We start from the raw sequence: 23,033 nt of genomic DNA, 5'->3' as shown, positions 1-23,033 counted from the left end.
GTATCCTACTGTCCCAAGGTCTGCTCCTACACCACTATTAATTTTACTGGTATGATTCCAAATCTGTCAGACTTAGTTTTAAAATATCTGTAGTCACATACCCTACTACTACACAAAAATAAAAAGTGAAAACCTGGGGAGCATTTCTATAGTTGATATATAATATTACTTGAACTATGACGCTGCAAAATAAAATTATGGTCAAAAGCATATGGTCATTATCAGTGAATTGTGCTGTAAATGGATGTAAATGTATTTGAGAAAGTCAGTTTTGCTCCACATGCCTTTTTTCCTCTTTTTGTATGTGTAGCTGTTCCTGTTTCAGTGACAGATCTCACCTGTTTTCCGTGTAACAACCATCTGGTCTTAATGTCTGGGATGCAGCCCCCTTTTTCACAGCTTGCTAAGTCTCTCCCAGTTAGGTCTGCTCTGGTCAAGTAATGACATGCAGAGCTAATGTGTTTAAGGGGATCCAGCTGAACACTAAATTCTGTGAAGCCTTATTTTTGCACTAACGTGCTTCTTTCTCTTTCCTAGCTGTTGCTTGGACCAAAGAGAAGTATATTATCGGTGTTTAAGAGGCTTCTAAGCAATGGTGTTAATATACCTTGACATTTGGTCAGCCCTGAGATGGACATTGTGTGTCCCTTCCAACTGGAACTGTTCTATTCTCTGTGAGCTTTGCCTTTGTTGAGAGAAGTACGTATTTTTCACTTTGTATGGTGCAATATGGTGAGTGGTTGTTCTCAGTGTCAATGTAAACATGGCTTTTATAGTTTGTTTGCAGTGTTGCAGTTTGAAAGATTGGGTTTTTTTCAGACATCGGGTGTGGTCTAGACAGTCCTGGTTAGAGTATAGTGTGTACTTCTGGGAGAATAAGTTGTGTGTCTCTTGGCACAAAGATAAAGCTGTCCCCTACAGCAACACTTATTGGATCAATGCTCAGATCTGTATCAAGCAAACGCTGCAGGAATATCAGGAAAAATATGAGATTCCAGCATTTAAAAAACAGTTTGACCTATTAAGAAGTTTATTGATGTACTTTGAACTACAAAAAGGGGCAGCAGGGATTTTCTTGGACTAGAGATGAAAGCTGAGAGCTCATGAGGAGTTTTTTGGAGGACGGAATGAAAGCCACAGTGTCACTCTTCCTCACAGAGAGGAGACTCCTTTGGAGCTCTCGGGTCATGGCACTATTGCATATGACTTCAGAAGTCTTCTAGAATTTTTGCTGGACACTCAAGCCAAGCTTTGAAAAAGCTTAGCTGCCGAGTGCTACACTTAAGAGCTCAACTCTGGGCATGTTGGGCTAGTGCGTGCTAGCTTTTGTGGTGCTTCTAGCCTCTGCTGACGCTTGAAGGGTAAGAAACAACATCTGGAAGTTGACAAATGGACTTCCAGAGCTGTTATTTGTAGGGCTTCTTTGTGTGGGGATTGTTAGTCTTTATGCTATGCAGTAGCTTGTATTTGCTAGCAGTTGTACACTGGCTTTGAGTGCGTAAGCTGATTTCTCTTCACTGTGGTTGAATGTTGTAACTATTTGCATAGCACTATCCGCAGTCCCAACCAGGAACTTCGTGGAGGAATCGCTAGAGCCAATCTCTTCTCATTCTTCTGAGTTGTTATCCCAGAAATGATATAATATTTATGAATTTGCAAAATCCTAATGCTTTTTTTTGGGGGGTGTGTGTATAATAGCTCAAACAAAGGGAAAGAAACTGAAAATATTTTGGACACATCTATACTTTAAATATTTGGAGATGGGTGGGGACTTGGTTATTTAGCTGAATTTTGTCAAGATTTGAAGCACTAGCCATCTACATTGAATGCCAGGAAATGCAGACATTTTAAAAGATACATGTGTGTATACATGTATAAATTTATAAAACAATAATAATTCCAGAAGTATAAAATTGGCTGTAGTCCTAGTTTTTCAGTTAAAAATAATAGTACTGGAGATATTGAGTGGAATCTCATGGCATTAAAACTGTTTTACCAGATCATTTCTAGATGCTTTTCCTATTTAGTAGACTTTAAACATTTCCAAGAGCTCATTATTCCCATCCCTAGGGGAGAGACTTTGCAGACAGCTACAATTATTGTACATCTTTCCTGGCCTTCTTGAGGGAAGTGGGGGGAGGGAAGCAGTGTAATGGATATGTTTCCTGACCAAAAATCCATCCCAGTGTCAGTGTCTTCTGAGCATTTGGATGAGGAACAAAATAAATTCAATTAAAAAACCCTCTGATTACAGTAGCTAATGGCTTGGTCCAGATGATCTAGCTTCTGAAATCATACAGGGGAGAGATGTAGAATGACAGGAGACTTTCTTGTGCTAGCGTTGTCAGATTGTGAGACGTTTACAGTACTAATCTCAGTTTACCATCTGATCCTAATTTTCAGCTGAGTTCAGTTTATCATTGCCTGTCAGAGCCCTGAGACAAATTAAAACAAAAAGAAATTGGCTGGGTTTCCGTGTAAGAGGAGATTTTCCCTCAGAATCCTGAAGGAAGATGTTTGATAGCAGTGCAGTCCACCACTACCGACTGCAGTCTCTGTGTTCAGTGGTCGTCCTTTCGCTAAGAGGCAAGAGTCAGCTGGCAGCTTTCCCAAACCATTTGAAAAATACATTTTGTAATTTATCCTTTTCATAATATAAATATAAATCACATAAATAATAATTTTTGCTAATTATTATAGCCCACAAAATAAATGATGAAAATCCAAGGTACTTTAACAGTAGGATAGATGGACAGTCTGATACTCCCGACTGTTTACTCCTGTATGAGCTTCCCGTTTAATCTATTACGTGGGACAATGCAATTGTAAGCAAGTAGGCAGTTTCAAAGTGTAACACGTATTCTCTCTTGTGCCATTCTTTTTAGTCGGTCTCTTCTTTCATAGCTTCTTGAAGTATAAACAATGGTCTCTTCATTACCTTCTGCATTGCTTGAGCACAACTGAATAAGATACGTGCTTCTGTAACAGTTTTGTTTATTGGCAGTGAGTAGAGACGTTTGCTATTTACTGTTTTATTTTAATATACAGGTGATCTTGCCAGTATGTGCAAATCTCATGATGTAATCACTCTGACACTTTATATTTTTAGCTACCAAAGCCTATGAGCAAATACAAATATTAATCAAACCAAGTTTTAGCTCTGTTTAGCTCACAGAGACATGGAATTTGGAGACTTAGGGACCAAAGGAAAAATACAGATATCAAGCTCTAAGCTGTCTTGTCTAAGAAAAAAATTATCATTAAGTAATTTTTCATTAAGGGAATCCTGATGAGCTTCCTCGATAGTATGTGACAGTTTACATAAGAGGAACAGCATTTGATAGCATGATTATATTTAGTATGTTACGGATCACATGTAACCATTGAACTGCAGCCTGAAAGTGAGGAGTGGGTTTTGGGGCCCACCTCAGATGCCACAGTGAATGTTTAAGGTGATTAAGGAACTGCCTGATACTGTGCAGGTTGGAAGCATTATCAATTCTATTAACTCATTTTTTCATAAAACTTCTTCTCATGTAAACATTTCTTCCCAAAAGGTCACTGGCATATGTGTATTTGCTTCCACATGAGTGGAAGATGCTTGTTGCATCTTCCATCTACTTCTTCCCTACATTTTTGCAAAAATAAATATTTAGAGAATTATCCACTATTACTGCTGAAGATGGAGTAAGGTGAGCAGGTTCACTCAGTTACAGGCACTCATTAGGCTGTTGGGTCACACAGTGCTTTTGTGGGTGTTCTGTGCTGGCTGTCATCCCAACATGTAGTGGGTTGATAGCCTTTAAAAAGATCATGTCTATTAGGTGAGTGGCAGGGAAAATAGCTTTCAGACAGGTAGTTGAAAGAAACAGATAAAATTATTATTATAGAATAAGTGTAATTAACCTTTGGTTGCTTTTTTTGAACTACGTAATCTCGTACCGTGAACATGTTATCAGATCTCTTTCACAAACCTCACAGTCATAGGAAGTGCGCAGTCAATTCAGGTGTTCTGCTTTATGCTGTATAATAATAATTGTTGCCATGCTAAGGAAGCTCAAGCTGAACTTGTTTATTCTCAAGACTTTGATTTTTCCTTATATGGGCTCGATTACATGGTGTAGGCATTGCACAGGAATAGAATACTTTGCCATATTTTTCCCACACCCATGTATTTTTTTCTGCCAAAGCTATTAAATACATTTTCCTTACTCCAGAAGTTAAGTTCATGACTTCTGGCTTGAGGTGACGGGACAGTTCACCTATGCAAGCAGAATTCTTTGATTTCTTCTGTGATTTAGGATGCTAGTTTATGGGATGCAAGGTGGCCTTAGGAGACTGGGGAATCCAATTCTATAGTTTTGTGAATGAGTATTTGTAAAGAAGAGTAAGTCATATTAACCAGCATTCTTAAACTGTTCCAATATGACTTATCTCAGTAGGTGCTACCCTGTCCTGTATATAACTCTGGAGTACTCAAAGGTATTGTTGTATGTTGACCAGGTAATTCTAACTATGGATGTGGACATTTTAATGCTGACCAGGACAACAGAACAGAAGTCAGCTTGTTGGCTAGTGAAAAGGACTATTAACTAATCTTAAAAGACAGATGGATCTCTGGTCAATACATCATGAACAGGGGACTTGAACTTACTGAAGTATCTGAGAAGTATTTTTTAAAGCAACATACCCTGAACATGCCTGTTAAAAACAATCCAATTCTCTGAAGTCATGGTGATACATATGTATTAATAACTTTGAACAATTGGTCATAGACTTTACCAGTAATTACATGGAACAGGAAAATTTTTGCTTCAAACACCAAAATAAGAGAACCTGGAATTAGTGTAAATGTCTTTCCTTCATGATTCCCCTCAGTCCCTCCAAAAAGGTGGGGCCTGAGTCTGGTTTCAGAAATACTGTGCATCTTCAGCGGTGACTGAGTCCAGTAGCAATTCCAGCAGCTCATCTCTGAAAAAGCAATTTACCAAGTCCACTAAAATTTATATAGTTTTTTATTGTTTGATTAATATTCAGAAATCCAAGGAATAAGTAATGTGGAGTTATGTGCAAAAAGGCAAATAATATAGATAGAAATAGAATTTAGAAAGAACATAAAAATGTTCTTTTTAACTGTTTGGTACATCCTCCTTTCTCAGTACACCAAAGCTGGCATCTGAGCCAGCTAATTTGAAGCACATGTATATTCTGCAAAGTCTATATGCTACAGTCACATCCAAGGATCCTACTGTAGATGTATCATTAGTTTCTAAACAGCCTGAAATAAAATCAGAGAAGAAAATGCATCTTGTTGGTGTGCTGCCTCTATAATCTAAAATACTATGTTAAGCATCAATATTTTTATCCAGTCTGGACCAAAAATCAGGTGACCACTTGGTACACATCTGAGGTTCCCTGAGGGGGCGTCTAAATAATGCTGTGAAAAGGATAGAGAGCATTAGGCTTAGTAGGAGATTATAAACAGTTCTGAGGAGTGTGCAGCCACTTCCTTTTCTCACCTAGTCCCCAATTATAAGAGCTATAATTTTATACATTACTCTTTTGAGATCACTGATATAATCCCCAGGATCTTGAATATCTGAAGAGACTGTGAGGAGGAGCCATCTAAAACTTTTAACCACCTGTTTAAAATGTTAAAATAGAGTTAGAACACTTCTGGGACCTTAATTTAGTCTCCAATTAACCTTTTTTCCAGTCATTGTTAATAAATATGTGAATATAAATTTGCCAGTGAGACAGTTTGGACTGAAAAGTTTGAATTTGCTTCAAAGGCAATTTTTAAGAAAGCTAAATTCATGACAATAAAACGCAACCATAGCCACAGGCTGCAATAATATGTCCAGTGTAGGTCAGCCGAAAGTGTTGCCAGTTTTTCAATGTAAAATACAATGTTCATACTTTCCCTTTCTCTCTAGGGATTTCAGAAAGCTCCTGTTTCTGCAATGAAAGCAAGAGTGGCTGTTATTTCTTTAAGATGACTTCTGGAAAAAACATTACTCTCATACCATTTTATTGGGCTTGAGCATTCCACTTCTATGGCAAAGTTTATAAACATTCCTCCAATTTTTCCCAAGTATAAATCCAATTAGGGGTGATTTTGAAGTTAATACGTGAAGTCTTGACTTCATTTAAATATTAAAGGTGGTGGCAACCTTTGTAGTATCAAAGAGCCATGAAAAGGGGTCTTGTTAGTCTTTGAAGGTTTACTCTTTGTGTGGAGCTTTGAACATTGTGAAATGTGTAAACCATAGTAGTAAAGTTGTAGAAAAATTAGTTTAGTTGGTAGTAATAAAATGTGAGTTTCCCTTGAATTTTGGCTAATATTTTCAAATGAGTTAATTACTTGAGTACTCTGGAAAAGTATCCTTTCAGTTTAGTTTTCTTTCCTGCCTTTTAAACATGTAATACTGAATTTCATCAGTGCAAAGTTTTGTTTAAAGTTTTGTGCTATACTTCTGATCTAATTTTCCATGATCATTGGTCTACGAATGTTTGTTGTTCCCTCCTCCTCCAGACTCCTCCCTCTCCTGGTCCAGAATAACCAGAGTCATCGATATCGTGTGAAACTGGAGAGCAACCAAGAAGTTGCAACCTGGTTTTGTAATGTTGGTGTGATTGGCTGTAACACCCTGTGTGCTAGGGGAGATGCAAAATGCCCTGTGTTTGAGTAAGAAGTGCTCAAGTTTTAGGCCAACCATCATGAGTACAGAGGAATTTTTCTTAAAGGCACTATGTAGATTCTGTGCAGCCCATCTGAATTTATATAAATTTCTGTTTACTTTAGCTTGCTGGTGCCAATCGCTGCAGATTAAATCTATGTTTAACTTGGGCTGCTGTTTCGGTCATGAGGCTGATTTGAAAACTTTTTTATTAATATGGAATAATAATCTTCTGGCATGACCCAAAAATTATCTGGTACATTTTTCTTTAGAGAATCTGTGATCCTCTTACGATAAGGCATGGTATGGAAGCTATAATCCAGATTCTCACTGTTTTATATAACTGCCCAGGGAAGGGCAGAAAGAAGGAAGGATGCTCTCTGAGGAAAGGCAGGTCACCATCCCAGGAACTAAGGAGTTTGTGAGAACACATACTTAACTTAATGTGTGTTTTTATAATGTTTTCTGGTTTGAGGTATCTTCTGTATGATGTGCACTGGTAGCGTTACCTATGTTTAATTTCTGCTGAGTCATCTATTGCTTTGGCAGCGTTGAGCTGGAAAATCAAAGAGCACTAGCAATGCTACTCAAACAGAATCCATCCAGCTTCTGCAAGGGAAGTAACAGGGCTCTCCATCTCGCTAGGATGTGCAAGGTGACTCTGATCTCTTTCTCTGGGCATAGTTCTTCTCTGTGCCTATCTTTTATTAGAAAATACTTCAAAATATTTATAGTCTTGGATTATAGTCTTGGATTTCTGGCTTTCTTGATACATGCCTGGTTTCCTTCCAGGCAGTCCAAATGCTGCTGCCAAACTCTTCTTCCTTTCCTGCGCTTTGTTCACACTTCCTCTTTAGATAATGCCCTCATTGGCTGCACAGTGCTTTACCACACCAAAATAGTTTTTGTTCTTTCACAGTTCTACACAGCTTTATTTCCACCCGTCTCTTGTCTGCTTCAGTTAAACAGCTCCGCTACCCACCACATCTTCCTTTTTTCCACTTTTTTCTTAAGATGAATCTTTTTTCACCTTTAATGTGGAAAGCCCTCCCCTCTATGTCTGCAACACAACTTTTTTTTTTTTTTTGCTTCCTTCAGACTGCTGTTCAAAACCTACCTTTTGTAAGTCCTTTCAACCATCCCATAGAGTGCTGAGTGTGTTGACATAATTGAATGGCTGGAAACAAATGTGAGATTTCTTGTATGTTATTTAAGCTTTCTAGCTGCGTTCAGCGTACTGCAAGTTTATAAAGCCAGAAGACATTTTTGTAAACTAGTCTGACCTTCCGCATAAAGTAGGGCATTTGGCTAGAGTAAATCAGTTTTGATATTTAATTCTTTAACTATCGGCATCAGAAATGGTCAGAGTACTAAAGCACTGGTTCTACTGTACCAAATATAAAGATAAGATTACTCCACCTGTATTTGATAAGCCTTTATCTGTACAGCCCTTATATATGTTAACCAGTTTGGCTGTGATATTTGCTGAGCAATGGTATATGTCCACTACCTATAGCTTTCTTGGAAATATGTCTTTCCTGAACAGTGTTCTTCACTTTTGATCCTTGCTTAATAAATTTACTTTTGGCCATATTGAAATAAATATACTTCTGTCTTTGCCCAGCCTACAAGACAGCACCCTATTTCATAATTTATGACAACCCCAATCTTTGTGTTGTGTAAACTTTATTAGTAATGATTTTATTTTTTCCCAAGTTGTTAGTGTTATAAAATATTGAATAACATTGTGCCTACACATGAATTCCTATAGGACTCAGCAGAGGGATGAACGCAACCTGCTTTCTCCCAGTCTTGGGGAAGTAAGAGGGGAGGCTTAAAGAACCAGTTTCTTTACCATCAAGTACCATGGGAGCACATGGTCCCAAATGGCTTCTCAAAGACCCTTCCTGCAGTCCCAGGATTTTATCTGATCCTGGCAATTCTCCATTGAAGTGGATCCTGGAATAAATGTAATAAAGGTGAATCTTTTCTACACAGTGGAATAATACCTCCATTGTGATGTCCAGGGGGTTCCAGTTCAAGGTTTCATCCATGCTTAAGATTACAGTGCAAAGGCAGTATAGCATGCCGTGTTCGCTGTGGAACCATTGTGGTAAAAGGAAGTCTGTTCTTCAGATCCAGTCCCACGACATGTTGGGTACCTCCAGCTTGAGGCATCTGCAATATTTAAAAGCACTCAACCCCTCACAGTTAGTGTGGCATATAGAGAACCAGTGAAATCCAGAAGAGGGGGGAAAGGTGAAGAATGTTTTAGAAATGCGAGTGTTCTGGCTTATATGTATGCAGAAGAAACCCCTTTCTTCCCCCCGGCTCCCCATAATTAGTGATGTTGAGTAAAGACCAGCATCAAGTCTGGGCATAATGGAGTTACTGATTCTGAGTACAGTAAAGGGCTGTCTTCATAATTATAGTATGGATCACATAGATCTAGTTCTAAAGGCATTAATGTAAACGGAAGTGGGTTTGGCACTGAAAAACTAGACAAATACTATCCTATCCACCTTTTCACTAAGTCTCATTATTTATGTAAAAATTATTTGTCACACTGCAAAATTTGTCTTGCCTAATTGAAGAAGAAATAGGTCATTGTATTATGTCAGATAATTAATGCTCTATACTTTACGTGGTTAGTTAGATTTTATCATGCCTATTTACCTGGAGTCCAGTTCTAGCCTCCCCAGTGCAAGAGCGACATACTGGAGAGTGACTAGCGAAGGGCCACTAAGATGAAGGACTGGAGCATCTTTCCTGTGAGGAGAGACTGAGAGCTGGGGCTGTTTAGCCTAGAGAAGAAGCATTTCAGGGGGGTCTCATCAGTGTGTGCAAATATTGGAAGGGAGGGTGTAAAGAAGACAGAGCCAGGCTGTTTATAAGTGGTGCCCAGTGACAGGACAAGAGAAGATGGACACAAACATGCTTAAATGTAAGAGAAGTTTAAACTTAAGAAAAAATCTTTTTACTATCAGGGTGACAGGGCATTGGCACAGGCTGCCCAGAGGGGCTGTGGAGTCTCCATCCCTGAAGATATCCAGAAGCTGTTTGGACATGGTCCTGCACAGCCTGCTTTAGCTGGCCCTGCTTGAGCAGCAGGGTGGATGAGATGATCTCCAGTGGTGCCTGTTGGCCTCAACCATTCTGTAATTCTCTGATATTCGGTTGTAATATTCACAGTTTGTGAAGTCACACAGCATGCCGTCTAAATAACGCTTTGAAAATAGTAAGCTCCTTCTTCCTTAAAGTCTCCATTTCTTTGGTCTAGCCACCAATATGTGTCTTTTCTCAAGTGTATTTTGTGCCGCAGGTACCTAAGGTGTTTTAATGCCTTAAAAATGCCATCAAGAATTTGGGGAGGGAGAGGTGTGTTTCATAAACGATCAAACAGTACAGAGACTATGGAGTGTATTTAATCTGTCGGAAATAGTTTAAGTACTGTTACCAGCCTCCCTTTGACATTTCTGAAAGGTCATTTCTTCTTTGCTGTTTAACAGTCAAGGTGAAGGCTGTCAGTGGTGGAAGCAAGATTTCCATCTGTTGGTTATATCTTAAGTAGCAGGGGAAAAGAGCAGATGTGCTGCCCCAGGCTTTGTACTAATTTGGCTATCCAACCGCATCTTTTATTTTAGGAAAATATCTATAAACTCATACAAATATAATCAAATATGTAAGCAAATGCAGGCATCTTGTTTTAAACTCCTAAAGCCACTTAGCAATCTTTAGAATCTGGCAAAAGATACAATCCCTTTTCAAAAAAGGCATTGCATTTGCTATAAATCACTCAGGCATGATTCAGTAAGGCATCAAAGCATGCACTTAAGTTAAAGGAAAGGAATAATCCTGTTGACCCAAGCTGGAATTCTCATATGTTTAAGTCAATACCTTAATAAAATAGCCTTTATTGAAGCAGTATTTTTAAATGCTATTAGATGCAGTTAAGTAAATACGACTGAAAAAACTATTATGAAACTTTCTGGTGTAGAATTATCAGCAAAGGATCTCTCTCTATTTTTGTTGCTGTAATGCAAACCCTCCCCTCTTTTTGGAAAGTGGGTAGAATTAATGTCTGGGCAGTGAATGTATGAAGGTTCATTCTCAAGAAAATAAGATGCAGGTTGTATAAGCAAAATACCACCTTAATGTACACACAGTCAATGCAAATCTAATTTGTGCAGCAGAATGGGAACCTTTACCTTTCCCAAGTGCAGCTCTTATTTTAATACAGAAATCTGAGAACTTGCCCAGAGAAACATTTCATGTCCAGATTTAGGAATCCAGGCTTCTTGGAATAGATGGTTTCACTAATCACAGTAATTATGAATAGTTTTATATATATATGTATAAAAAACATAGTATCTTTCATCCTAGAAGGTCTTTAAAGGGCTTCCCTGTGACAACCCTACGCTGTTGTTGACCACTGTTCAAGTGCTGCTGTGTTTATTATTTTGATAACTTTTGTCAAAATTTAGAACATCAAAAATCTTATTTGTAGAGTGTGCAGGTGCATGCCAACACAGAGGGAACCTCAGAACTGCTTTTCTTGGCAAAGCCAAATTCCTGACAATCTAAGGTGGACAGTAGTAATCATTGACTTTTTAAGGTTGCTATCATGAAGTGACCAGGAAACCAGATTCAAATGATTTAAGCTGTGTAGGGTGACTTATTGTACAGTCTAATGTATTTTATATCCTCTCTTTTTTATAAGAACAGTTACTTTTTGGTTTAGTGTAAAGCCATTTAATTAGAATTTAAAAGTAAGCTTGAAGGTCTTATTGAGGACCACTCTGTATTTGGGGGGGCAGGATGTGACACACACCTTTAGCTACAGCTAAAGGTTCACAAAGAGTAAGGCTGCTCACTGTTTCCAGCTGAGATGGATTTCTGTCTTGGTTGTCTGTTTTTCTGATTTAGCCTGCTCAGACACTTGACCAATCCATCTGTTCACTACCCTTCCCTCCCTTGGCCAAAAGTGTCACCATGCCAAGTCTCTAAAGAAGAACCTGAAGAGGCAGAAAAGTCAAAAAAACCTCTTAGATCATCTGTCTCAAATCTGCATTCATCTCTTTTAAGTGAATATAAAACTGAAGGTAATTTGAGATTGTTCTTTGGTCTAAGTTGCAGTTAAAGCAGCTAAGCGGTAACACTGGCAAAAGCAGTAGAACAGCTAGAAGAGCTGGAATTACATTTTCAGGCTCCCAGAGTTTTACTTTTGACTTAGGTGGGGTCAGGATCAGGTAACAAGTGAACCAATACAAATTCATGAAAAAACATCACAGTAATTCAATTTGCTGTTTACTTCAAATCCACGTGGAACTTCTTTTTAAGGATGAAAACTACCAACATTTACAGTATAGCTTTCTTCCTTCTCATATTTAACTTGAGGATTAGCCAAGCCTGCATACTTCTGTGTTTGTGGAAGTTTGCATGGTATATTTTTTCATGGCAGAGGTTTAATCTTCTGGTGCTGATGTTTGTGTATGTCAAGAACTGAGTGTAAGAGTTTGGCTCATGTCTGACTTTGTGAAATTTCAAAAATATAATTTATACATATAACGTACTGTATCTCAGTACTGTGTCATCCAGTCGCCTTCCTGCTGAGGGGACTGTGTCACAGTGGAGAGGAAGCAACTCGACCCAGTCCACCACAGGAAATTAATTTGGCAGCACTCGGTGCAAGACCTTATGGAAAAGAGAGGTGGGTTTATGTTACAAAATCTCTAAACAAGTTGATTTTACTCAGTCAGTCTCACACCTGCATACTTAAAGCATCAGGATGTATGTGTTCACATGATCTGGCCAGGATTCCTCATGTGCAACACTGAAGGAAAAAGGGCTTTTTTCTGGGCTCCTGGTGATAAGTGGTGATAAATTTGATTTTATACGGGTCTGTCATGCCTTTAGGACCCAACAGGTATGCTGGCATGGTTGTTTTGCTTACTTCGGCCTCTACAAATTTTAGGCAAGTCTGCTGTCCATCTTCTCTGTGTATCCTCATGTTGAATTTCTTCAGACTGTAATATGGCTTCTTGCTGTGCCCACGGGATGAGGAGTGGCATATGTGATCTGCTGCAACAGCTAATTGCTATTGTTGCTCCTTTGCTGTTGCCAAGGTGTGGGGTTCTGGTCCAAGAGGTGTCTGTGCTGTGGCCTTACCAGAGCTCAGGCCTGCTCATCTTGATATAAATGAGATGTTTTTAATTTTCTGCAGTCAATTTTGTCCTTCGTTATCCATATGTGCCGCTATTCTTTTGTTGTGCCTTTGTTGTGCTGCCACTTCTAGTAGCGCATACGTTTCTGTTCATGCTTCATTCATGCCAACCTTCGTATTTCTGTTGGAAGATTCTATACGCGTGCACTGGAAAAGTCAAAGTTATGATCAAGCCCAGTTCCTGACAACGTTGTTGTGTGAAGTACTTTAGAACAAATATCTAAATCCAAAATAAAATATGAATATTTTTGCAACAAGAAGAAATGAATCTTTACAACAATGGTAACTTACAGTTAATTATTTCGCAGACTTTATATTTTACAGCCCTGAGACATCTGACAGTTAATTCAATCAGCTATTGAAGTATAAGAAATCTAGTTCAGGTTCTCTAGTTACTGTCAGTATTAATCCTTTAACAGCACTTTGAAAATGTACAAAAAATTAATCAGGGTATGTTTAGAAGTGTTTTCAACTTAACGTTTCAGGTGGACTTCAATTTAAAGAGCAAGTAGTCCTCACTACAGAGCGTAATGCAACCAAGCTGATGAAAAATTAAGTTAAAAAACCAGACCGTCTTTTCCTTGTAGTAATTCTTTATGTCTGTATACCACAAAAGCTTTCAATTTAATTCCCTTTTTGCATGAGAGAAGCCCTTTATGTAAAAAGTGCCTGACTTTGGGCAGATAATCTGGTTTTGCTTCTCTGCTCACAAGCACCAACTTCTAGGACCACCAACTACAAGACCTTCCTAATTCAGCACCACTCTGCTCCGAAGCCTTGCTATTCCCAAGGCCTGCGAAGTCCACACATGCAGCAGTGCTGTTGGCTGGGGTGAGGGAAAAAAGGGGAAATTATGAGCCATCACCAGCCCATTCTCCTCACTACTCCTAGGACAGAGAGGCTGTGGAAATGAACACCATGGAGAAGGAAAGAGCAAGCAGAGGGCTGTTAGAAATACTGGTAAAAAGCAGGGCTGCACTGCAGACACCATAGAACTATGGTCATGCCAGGGAATAATAACATGGAAAACTTTCATAGAATATTTTCTTAAGGAGAAAGTGAATGAAGCAAGGCTCTGCTGCTGGTACTATAGTGGGTGCTAAATGCTGCCATCTCCCCTGCCCCCACACCTAGTGTGCGTATGTACCGAGCTCACTGGGGCAAGGATGGGTTTGGAAACAGAAAATGGCTATGAAAAATACTCCTAAGAAAGTAAATGCTTTCTGTGGATAAAATTAAAACAATGGCTGCCTGCAGGGGTGGGGCGGGGGGGGGGGAAAGACATTTAAATAGGGTCATTCATGTGAAAAGCAGAAAAGCAGAGATGCTGACAGTTTCTATTAAGTTCTTTAGAAAATCTCTTCCTGTGAAGAATGTCCTGTCTCTGACTTGCTGGTCCAATTCATGACATAGAGAGAAAGTTATCTGTAATTTAATGATACCACTTCTGGGAAAGTATTTGCATTGTAGCACTGGCTATTGCTGAGTACACATTCGACAGATTTCTGTCCTGTGCAGCTGTAGCACATCAGGCTGTTAGGCAGCAAGAGTGGTAACATCTGCTACAGAGTGGCTGCGGTGCTTGCTGGAGGGTTTCTCGTCCTGGCCACCTTTTTCCACAGAACACGTACATATAAATTATTGTGGAAAACTCTATTCCCCTCGATGAAATTTGGTTGCATTGAACCAGCAGGTTAAAACTGTGCTGCTGGAAGAGGTGCTAGGATGGATGTATGACCTCATTGCAGCAGTTTAGCTGCTCTATGAAATGAAGTTAAAGATAGCTTGGGGGAGGGCAGGAAGAGGAGGCATCCAGGTCGTAAGAGCTGTCAGGAGGGAAGGTGGGAAGGCGTCCTTTCAGGAAAGCCCTGGCACAAACAGCAGTGGCCATTATGCTTTAAATGTGTTTTGAGCAGTGGGATATATGGAAATGAACAGGCTTGCAGCGCTTGGAATGGGGAGGAAGGAGATGATTTCCACATCATCCCGATGCACTATAAATGGTTCTGGCTGGCGGAGCAGCTGTGTGACGCATGAGGCAAGGGAGAGGATGCCAATGTTGCTATCATTTTGGTTTTGCTCCTTCTTAGGAATGGGTGACAGCAACCACTTCTGATGGTTTCTAAGGCTTTTTCAGTTCCAGGCCCACATGAACAAAGAAAATAGTCAAATAGGATTTTGGAAACTCTAAAAACCTAAGAAGCAACCACTTGTTCCTTTAGGAAGATTTCCAAAACAATGGCTGGCAGTAAGAACAAATGACCCAAACGTATTTCCAGAAAAATTTCTTAGCTGTAGAAGGAAGCACGGATTTTACTGATCATATGGTTTGAATTCAAAATGATGCCCAAACTTTTATAGCTCCCACTGGATTCTTGAGGGTTTTCCCTGTTTGAGGCTCTTAAGAGTGTCAGGTTGCCAAAATGCTAGTACTGTATATTTGGGATGGTTAAAGAGCTGTGGACATTCTTCTCCAGCCTGTTATATAAAGTTATAATCTGTAGAATGATTTGAAAGATTAGCATTCTTGTCACAGACAATTGAATATAAACTATTTATAAATGGGGAAAACTAAACTAAGACTGTCACACAAAATATGTTGTAAATTAGGAAAAGTATTAGAAACAGTGTTTTCTGGCAACCACACGTTAGTCAGTACGATGGTTCATTTTAATCCATTGTCCAGCATTTGCCTCCCATACTTGATGACAAATCTGATGTTGCGCACTTGCCACCACTCTTGTCCATGTTTTCTGTCCATAAGAGAAAAAGGAAAGATGGCTTGGTTTCTTTGCTTCTGTCCAGTTGGGTCCTGATTCAGACTGCCTGTATGAATTGGAGCAGGAGACCAAGATCCACGTTCACAGAAATATGTAGGTGACAAAACAGGATTTACAAGGGGGAACAGTGATCTGGATTATCACTTTCTAGGGATGATTTATGTATGTTTAATCAGCTACCACAGCGACACGTCCTGAACAGGTGGAAAAGAGGAATTCACAGCTACAAAACACATGCCTGCAAGAATCCATCAGTCCTAGCCAGGCTACTGAAGGCAAGCTATTGCTATTGGAGAAGTGTTTTTCCAGAGCAAGAAAACAGTTAAGAATTCACTGCATTTGTTATAGTCGCATACCGAAGAGGGATGTCTCCCAGATTTTCATTTGTTTTCTTAGTTTTGGTAGTCTAGGACTAGATCCGTTATTTCTTCAAGTGCTCTGGTTGAGACAGTTGATGCCTACGGGGTAGGTTCTCTCTTCCATTTATTTGTACCACCTTTCAATATGAACATGCATGTTACTTATGCGTTCCTCCATTTCCCCAATTATCCCCTATGTACCTCTGGGTCAAGAGCTGCGATAGCTGGAGAAATGTTCTCTCTTTTGGGCAAGCGGTAAGGCCTGATGTGTTGTATGTGACTTGTGTTTGCAGCATGGTAACCGCATACAGTGTCTGCTTGCTCCCATGACTCTGTTTTGGTGACACGTTCAAATTGAAAGGATTTTAGGATGCATTTTAAATGTGTATGCCTTCATTTCAAATTGGAAGGTGAAATTCTCCTGATGTATATGATGATCAAGTTTAGCTACTTAGATAAGCAGTGCACAGGTTAACACCCTTATTTCAGACTATAACAATATGTAGTCCACTACTTTTAAAATAGGGAGAAATATATCTTACAGCATTTTATATTATGACAGTTCCTTGTAACTTTGCCTCCTAATCTTGTCCTGCCTGGAGCTGCTGGCACTCAACTGCAGGCCTTTTCCTTTTACCATGCCCCCTGTAACAGTCAACCCCAACCATTCAGTGGTGGTTTTAAATCCTGATGATTTAATATCAAGTAGCAGATCTCGGTTACTTGCTTCTGGACCTACCTGGTCAGTCATTCTGTGTCATCTGAGCAAACTCAGTGAAGTCAATCTGTGCCTTATCTGTGTAAAGTATGGATGATAGATGTTAAGTTTGTCACATATTAGGATAGCTGTACGCTTTGTTTTTTCTTTCTATAATGTTTGAAACGTAAAATGAATTACAGCACTGTAGTGGCCCACAGTTGCTGGAACTCACGTGGTTTAGAAGGCACAACAGGATTTGATGACTGCACATGGGCAAGCAATAAAGTGCTTGGTTCCCTTCTCATCCAGCAGTCATTTGTCTACCATACCCACCTACGAAGCGGTGCAGTTCCAAACTAAACATTTGCGATGACAGTAGGGTATGAGGTGCAAACAGAGAGGACACCTTCTGCTTTCATGAGGGTTGATTCAAACAGTTTCCCCTCCTAGTGGAGAAACCACAACCTAAAGCCATCCATCAGAGTGCGATAGGGGTGGGCGGTTATTGCAGAGTGATACAGGAAGGAAAGTGGAACCGAGCTGTTGGCTGTGAACGTCGTTTTAGGTTTTGGCTCAACTTTCTGCTGTCAGTGATTGTGATAGTAAGATGTGGAAGTCACAGAAGAATTGATGGCTGTTTTGGTATGGTCACTGCTTCCAGAACCAAGTGGTACCTTTGTAGCCAATTCATTATTGCAAGGGGATTTTCTGGAATGCTAGGTGTTAACTCTTTTGTATTACCTCACCTGTATGTCTCATCTGTTAGTGGCTTTGAGAATGGGAATACTCCAAGCAGAAAAACACTGTGTCATTTTTCTTATCTATCATGGGTACCCAGTGACTGGATTTGATTAGACTTTTTTGAGGACATAGACCTCAAACTTCACAAATCTGATGAGGTACTACTGCTCGTGGGCAGCACTGAAGCCTCAGGTTTTTACCTGGGTTTCATGTGTAACACTTGCAACGAAAAAGAATGCTGCTTAGAAATTTCTCTGCTATAATACCAAAATCTGAGGTCCAGAATTAGACTGCCTGCACTTTTTTCCATTTTAATTAAACAGCCATGATACTTTGCCCGGAGAATTATTATGGGTAGTGTGCCTAGTATAGGATGAGTGTTTTCTACAGGGACACTGATTTACTATAATTCACAGGGGGGTTTGATCTTTGTCTACAAAGGCAATGGTTAAGAAAATGGAGAAAAATGAAATGCAGATGAGAAAATGGAATGTTATATATGGTAAAATAAAGAAACAGACGTTGGCTTAATGACATCCAAGAAACACTTCTAACCAAGCTCCAGGATTCCAGAGTGTTAATCTCATTAGTTTCATGTTATTATCCAACCATCAGCTCCTGGACCCGTATGGAATCACAGAAATTCATGTCAGATACTAAATCAGGTTAGAAATTAAAATCATTTATTGAAAAGTAATTCCACCTTCTTATTTTAACTTGGTTGTGGTTTACTGTACTGAATTACTGACTTGCCAAATTCTCTTTTAAACAGTTGCCTGTCATTATGCTGCTGAAGTAGTCCAGGTTTTTCCATAAAACCTGAAGGTGTAGTTATTTTCAGCAGGGATTACCATTCCTGCCAGTGGAATCCCAGTAGTTTTGGCTAATTGTAATATGGCTGTAAATATGTGATTTCCATGGAAATTAATTGAGTCACAGGAAATTTTGTCCTTTTTTATATTGATGCCTTTACTTAATGTGGTTGCCAAACACATGTATAGTTGAAAGGAAAAGCCGATTAACATTAGAGTAGATGAGTTACACTGAATGATGAAGCAGGAACTGCTCGACTGTCTCGCTTGGATTTGTGCTGTTAGCAGATAAGCAAAAACCTCCTTTAACTCAAACAGGATGTGTGCTGTTGAGAACTTGCCCTGTTGGACCCTAGTGGTAATAATTTCATGGCAACACATTAATGCAATATTTTTTTTAAAAGTTTAAATGGTTCCTTGGTCTGTGCAAATTGCCATTAGGTTTATTTAAGTTTAAAATACTTTTTTAAAAGAACTTTTTCTTGTTATATTTTTCCAGGGTAGGATAAAGTTTATGTGATATTTCCAGATCCAAACTTGTACAGACAGTTGTAGTACTACTCCTATATTTTAAACTTCTTGTGTTCCCCCCCGCCCCCCCCATGATATTGGCAACTGGAAAAAAAAAACCCATGACTTGAATACTGCCAATGTGCTGTGAGCCTGAATTCAGTCTTTACATAGTTTTTGTCTAGAAATGTTTTTGGTGTTTTTTGGGGTTTTGTGAGGGATTTTTTGATTTTGTTACAAGGAAGTATTTGAAAATGCCATATGGGAAAGTTAAGCAAGGAATCCAAATCCAGACACAGTGCTATTATGAAATGCATCTAAGGACTGGAGGATGCATAGCAGTAATATTAAATCAATTTAACTTATTATTAACTTTTATTTTAGGCACACCTTGGTTATTTAGGTTATTGCATGCCAGGGCAATTTTTTACTTCTTAGGTATTGCCATACCAATACCAGAATGGCATACCAGCGCCAGGAGCCTGAAGTTTCCCTTTTTTTTTTTTTTTATTTTTAAATTCTCCTGTGTTCCTTTCTTTGGTAAATTTTAGATGTATTTGAGATGCCCTATGCCTGTTGAAGTCAACATAGGCACCTACATAGACTAGAAAAATGCTGCTGTTTGCTCCCTGTTGGTAGTGCAGCCTTGGTACGCAGTGGGTCCAAGGCAGCAAGGTAACACAGTGAATTGTTTCCAAGAAATGGAGCGACTGGCATTAACTTTGAGACTGTTACCACAAGGTTCATCAAAAGCTACTTACCCATTCTGTTGAACTGACTTAGATAGTCATATCAGCTAAATGATAGAAATTGTTCATCTGATGCAACTGCATACTATATTTTCAAAATATAGTATATAGAGATTTCAAATTACTATAGGAAATGTCAGTTTGGATTGTTTCATTAGCTACAAGGATGAGAAAGCATCAAAATCAATGATAACACTGATTCTTAGCATACTGTTTAAGAAACATCTAGTATTCATATCAGAAAATGAGTTTTGACAATCCAGGGAAAGAGTAGATGTAAGAACTGTAGCTAACCTTGTTTCTGCATATGGTCACAGTTTTAGTGTATGCTAGCCAAGTGTAACTCAGTTCGGATTGGCAGCTCTCACTTCCCTTCCTTAAACTGTTCTCACATGTTTATCATTTGTCTACGTCAGCCATGTTTCTGATCAATACCTCTTTTACAGTAAGGATGGTCGAGCGCCACGTTGTGAGTGATGTCGTGCTGCTGACCTGCATAATGACAATAAACTAAAAATCATGTTCTGAATTTGTTACCTTTTTACTGTCTTCCTTACAGGGCCATTTTATTTTTTTGCTCGCTAGCTGGTTGCTCAGCAAAGACCTCTGTTGAGATGTCTGCATCTTTTGTTCCTAACCTAGAACTGAATTAAGTGTATTAGTAGTCTAATTATGCCTTCCAGATAATTTATATGAAAGTAAAGATACAGAATCTAACAGAAACATATTAGTAGATGTATAAATCATATTAGATTTGTATTCAAAATCTGACTGCAAATGCTAATAGCTTTTTAGTATACAATTATGTATTATTTTTAATTTTAATGTAATGTACGCTTTTCTGTCTTTCTAGATATGGCATGAACTGCCTCATTCAATTTGAGGATTTTGCTAATGCTAATGCATTCCGCCTCCTGCATAAGTACCGTAACAAGTATTGCACTTTCAATGATGACATCCAAGGTAACAGACTCTCTCTCTTCTCTTCACTCTTGTGATGCTCGCAAGCCAGAAAAATGAGTCTTAACTGATGTACCAGAGGGGAAAAAATGTATCAGTTTTCCTGTGATATTTGAAGATGTTCAGTACGGGTCACATTTTGCCTTGGATTACCTCAGTATGAGTTTCCGGTGACCTGTCTTTGCTCTTAACCTTTCCCCTCTCATTTATGCCTCATGCTTTATTTAGATGTTCACTCTTTGGGTTTTTTTTTTAATAGTTTAGTGTGTGAGTGGCTTTCCCATATAAATTATTAACTTCAGATCTTTGGGCAAATGTCAAAGCTCAAGCCTGGACTGTACTTCCCTCAGTTTTTTTCTGTCACCACAGTGACAATTGGTCTGCATTGTTCCTGCATGCGACAGAGCTTTCTTGACAAACTTCGAACTGTATTTCAGTTCTTAAACTGACAAATCAGTTAAATATCCATGTAATTTTCCTTGCAGTCTCAGGGCTGCATTCAATTTTGGAGGGAAATTATCCCCTTGACTCTGCTTTCCCATCGGAATCATTTGTAGCAGCTGGCAAAAGGATCTAGGATGGGAAGCATCAGCAAGGGGGATTCTCCCAGTGCTTAATCTAGATGGGCATCTTGTCCCTTCCCTCCCAAGAAGACAGACAAGCAGGGCTGAAGTGGTGGATGCTGCTGCTCGGGTTACCTTATTTCCTGCCAGAAAAGAGCACTGGAAAATAACTTCTTCTAGGGCAGTAAGTGCACTGGCTCGCATCCTTGTGAGGAGACTGCAGTCAGATGAACTGCTGGAGAGAGGTACCCAAGGGGGGCCCGGGGCACCCAGCTGCCTCTTACCCGTTCACATTCCCTTGGGTAGATGGAGGTTCTCAGCAGTGACAGGATCAAAAATGGGATTTTAACTGTCTTCATTTCTAACAGTTTGCAGTGACGCTTTAAGCCAAGCATTAGGTGCTTGGGTTGTTCAGAAGTCATTCTTGAGTATTCTTGTGACCTAGGTCTTACTTCAGGGACTCAGTGCATGGTGGTATATTTAAATAGCTCTTACCTTTCTGATGCTAAGGATTTGGCTAGCCACATGAACTGTGTTTCTATTACAAGCCTGGCTAAGTTTTACTCCTGCATCTGAAACAGATCTTGGAGGACAAACTCCCAGATGGGAAATAAACTAATTATAAAATGTCATTTCCCTTTGTAAGAAGCATGGTGCTTCTTACCCTGCAGGGTCTGAGTGTAGTCGTGGCTACAGCAGTCCAATACAGCAGACCAAACAGCATCTGGAAGTTTCCCTTTAGAGACAAGCTCCAACAGGGAATTATCTTTTTCCCTTGCAGGATGAAGGTCCTCACCCCAAATCAGAAAAAGACTCAACTAGAAAGTAGTTTCAAAGAAATGGAAGGGAAGCTTTTCAGCAGAAGGGTACTGAATATGGGTAACTAAGCTGAGGAAGTCCTCTGTGTCTGTAGATGCATTTTAAAACCACTGCATTATCTCTCATGCACCTTGGAAGGAAGGTGTATTCACATTCAAAACTGTTGGAAGGTATCCATTTGGCTTTTGGCTGAGCTCCTGTAGCAGCTGTCGGTCTTCCTTAGAAGTGCAGCCATGTGCAGTCTTTTAATTTATTCAGTTTCTGCAATCTAATTTGTGTGTGTGGGTCTTTTGATATTTTCATAAACATTGTTTGGGACTTTTGGGTGATCTCCATCCTTAATGCTTGAATAGCTTCCAAGAGGTGAAAGCGGATGCACTTCATCTGCTCTGGTCTCTGTCATTTGTCATCATATCCCCATAAATACCTTCAGTATCTTTTCTTTGTTGGATGCCATCTTCCCCTATAATGTGGCAGTGTAATAACAACAGCCCAAATATAGATCCAGTGATCTTTTCTCCCTCTTTCTATTCCAACTTTATAAACCCTAAGGATCTTCCACCTGACAACTTTAATGAGGATAGATGTTGCTAACTTCTTTAGCAATCCTTAGAGATGATCAATTTCTAAATGGCATGGTTTTTTCCAGGCTACTTGAAAGATCAGCCTTCTCTGTATGCAAGTTGTATTTTCTACCCCTACAGCAGTAAAGATGACAAGTAGCGTCCGGCCAATAAAAGCAAACAAATGCAGCACTGCATCTGATTTGCCGCCATCTTCTGAAGATAGTGCTTACGTGGTATTTTAAATATAGTTTCTCCTAGTCCAAATATTTGTCAAGCTGAAGCTACTTTAATGATCAAAAGAAATGTTTAGATGTTTCATGGAAGGGCTTGAGGCTTTTATTACTGCCGCAGGATATCCAGACAAAGGATTCCTATATACCTTAGTGATGCAATGATGACCTTTAAGTACCTCAAATCTAAAAAACCCCTAATATACGATCCTGAGTCCTGCCAGAAACTATGAAAGGTAAGGAAAATGTGGCAAGCTGAATAGCCATTTGCAAGTAGTAACTTGGACAAGTGCAGTTGCCTGCTGTTAGCTCGCAGCTATTTTCAGGGTGTCAGCACGCCC

The 23,033-nt window shown here is 39.3% G+C and overlaps 1 protein-coding gene across 1 annotated transcript in view; it reads left to right on the top strand.

Moving 5' to 3' along the window:
* Window positions 1-23,033, top strand: part of ME1 (malic enzyme 1) — a 184,057-nt gene that overhangs the window by 121,338 nt on the left and 39,686 nt on the right. The window contains exon 7 of the mRNA XM_075087175.1: window positions 20,408-20,517. Coding sequence (XP_074943276.1) covers window positions 20,408-20,517 — 110 coding nt within the window. The remainder of the gene's footprint in view (window positions 1-20,407; window positions 20,518-23,033) is intronic.

This window comes from Phalacrocorax aristotelis, chromosome 3 (genome assembly GCF_949628215.1).
Source record: "Phalacrocorax aristotelis chromosome 3, bGulAri2.1, whole genome shotgun sequence".
Classification (NCBI taxonomy): Eukaryota; Metazoa; Chordata; class Aves; order Suliformes; family Phalacrocoracidae; genus Phalacrocorax; species Phalacrocorax aristotelis.
This window is presented reverse-complemented; position numbering and strand designations above follow the sequence as displayed.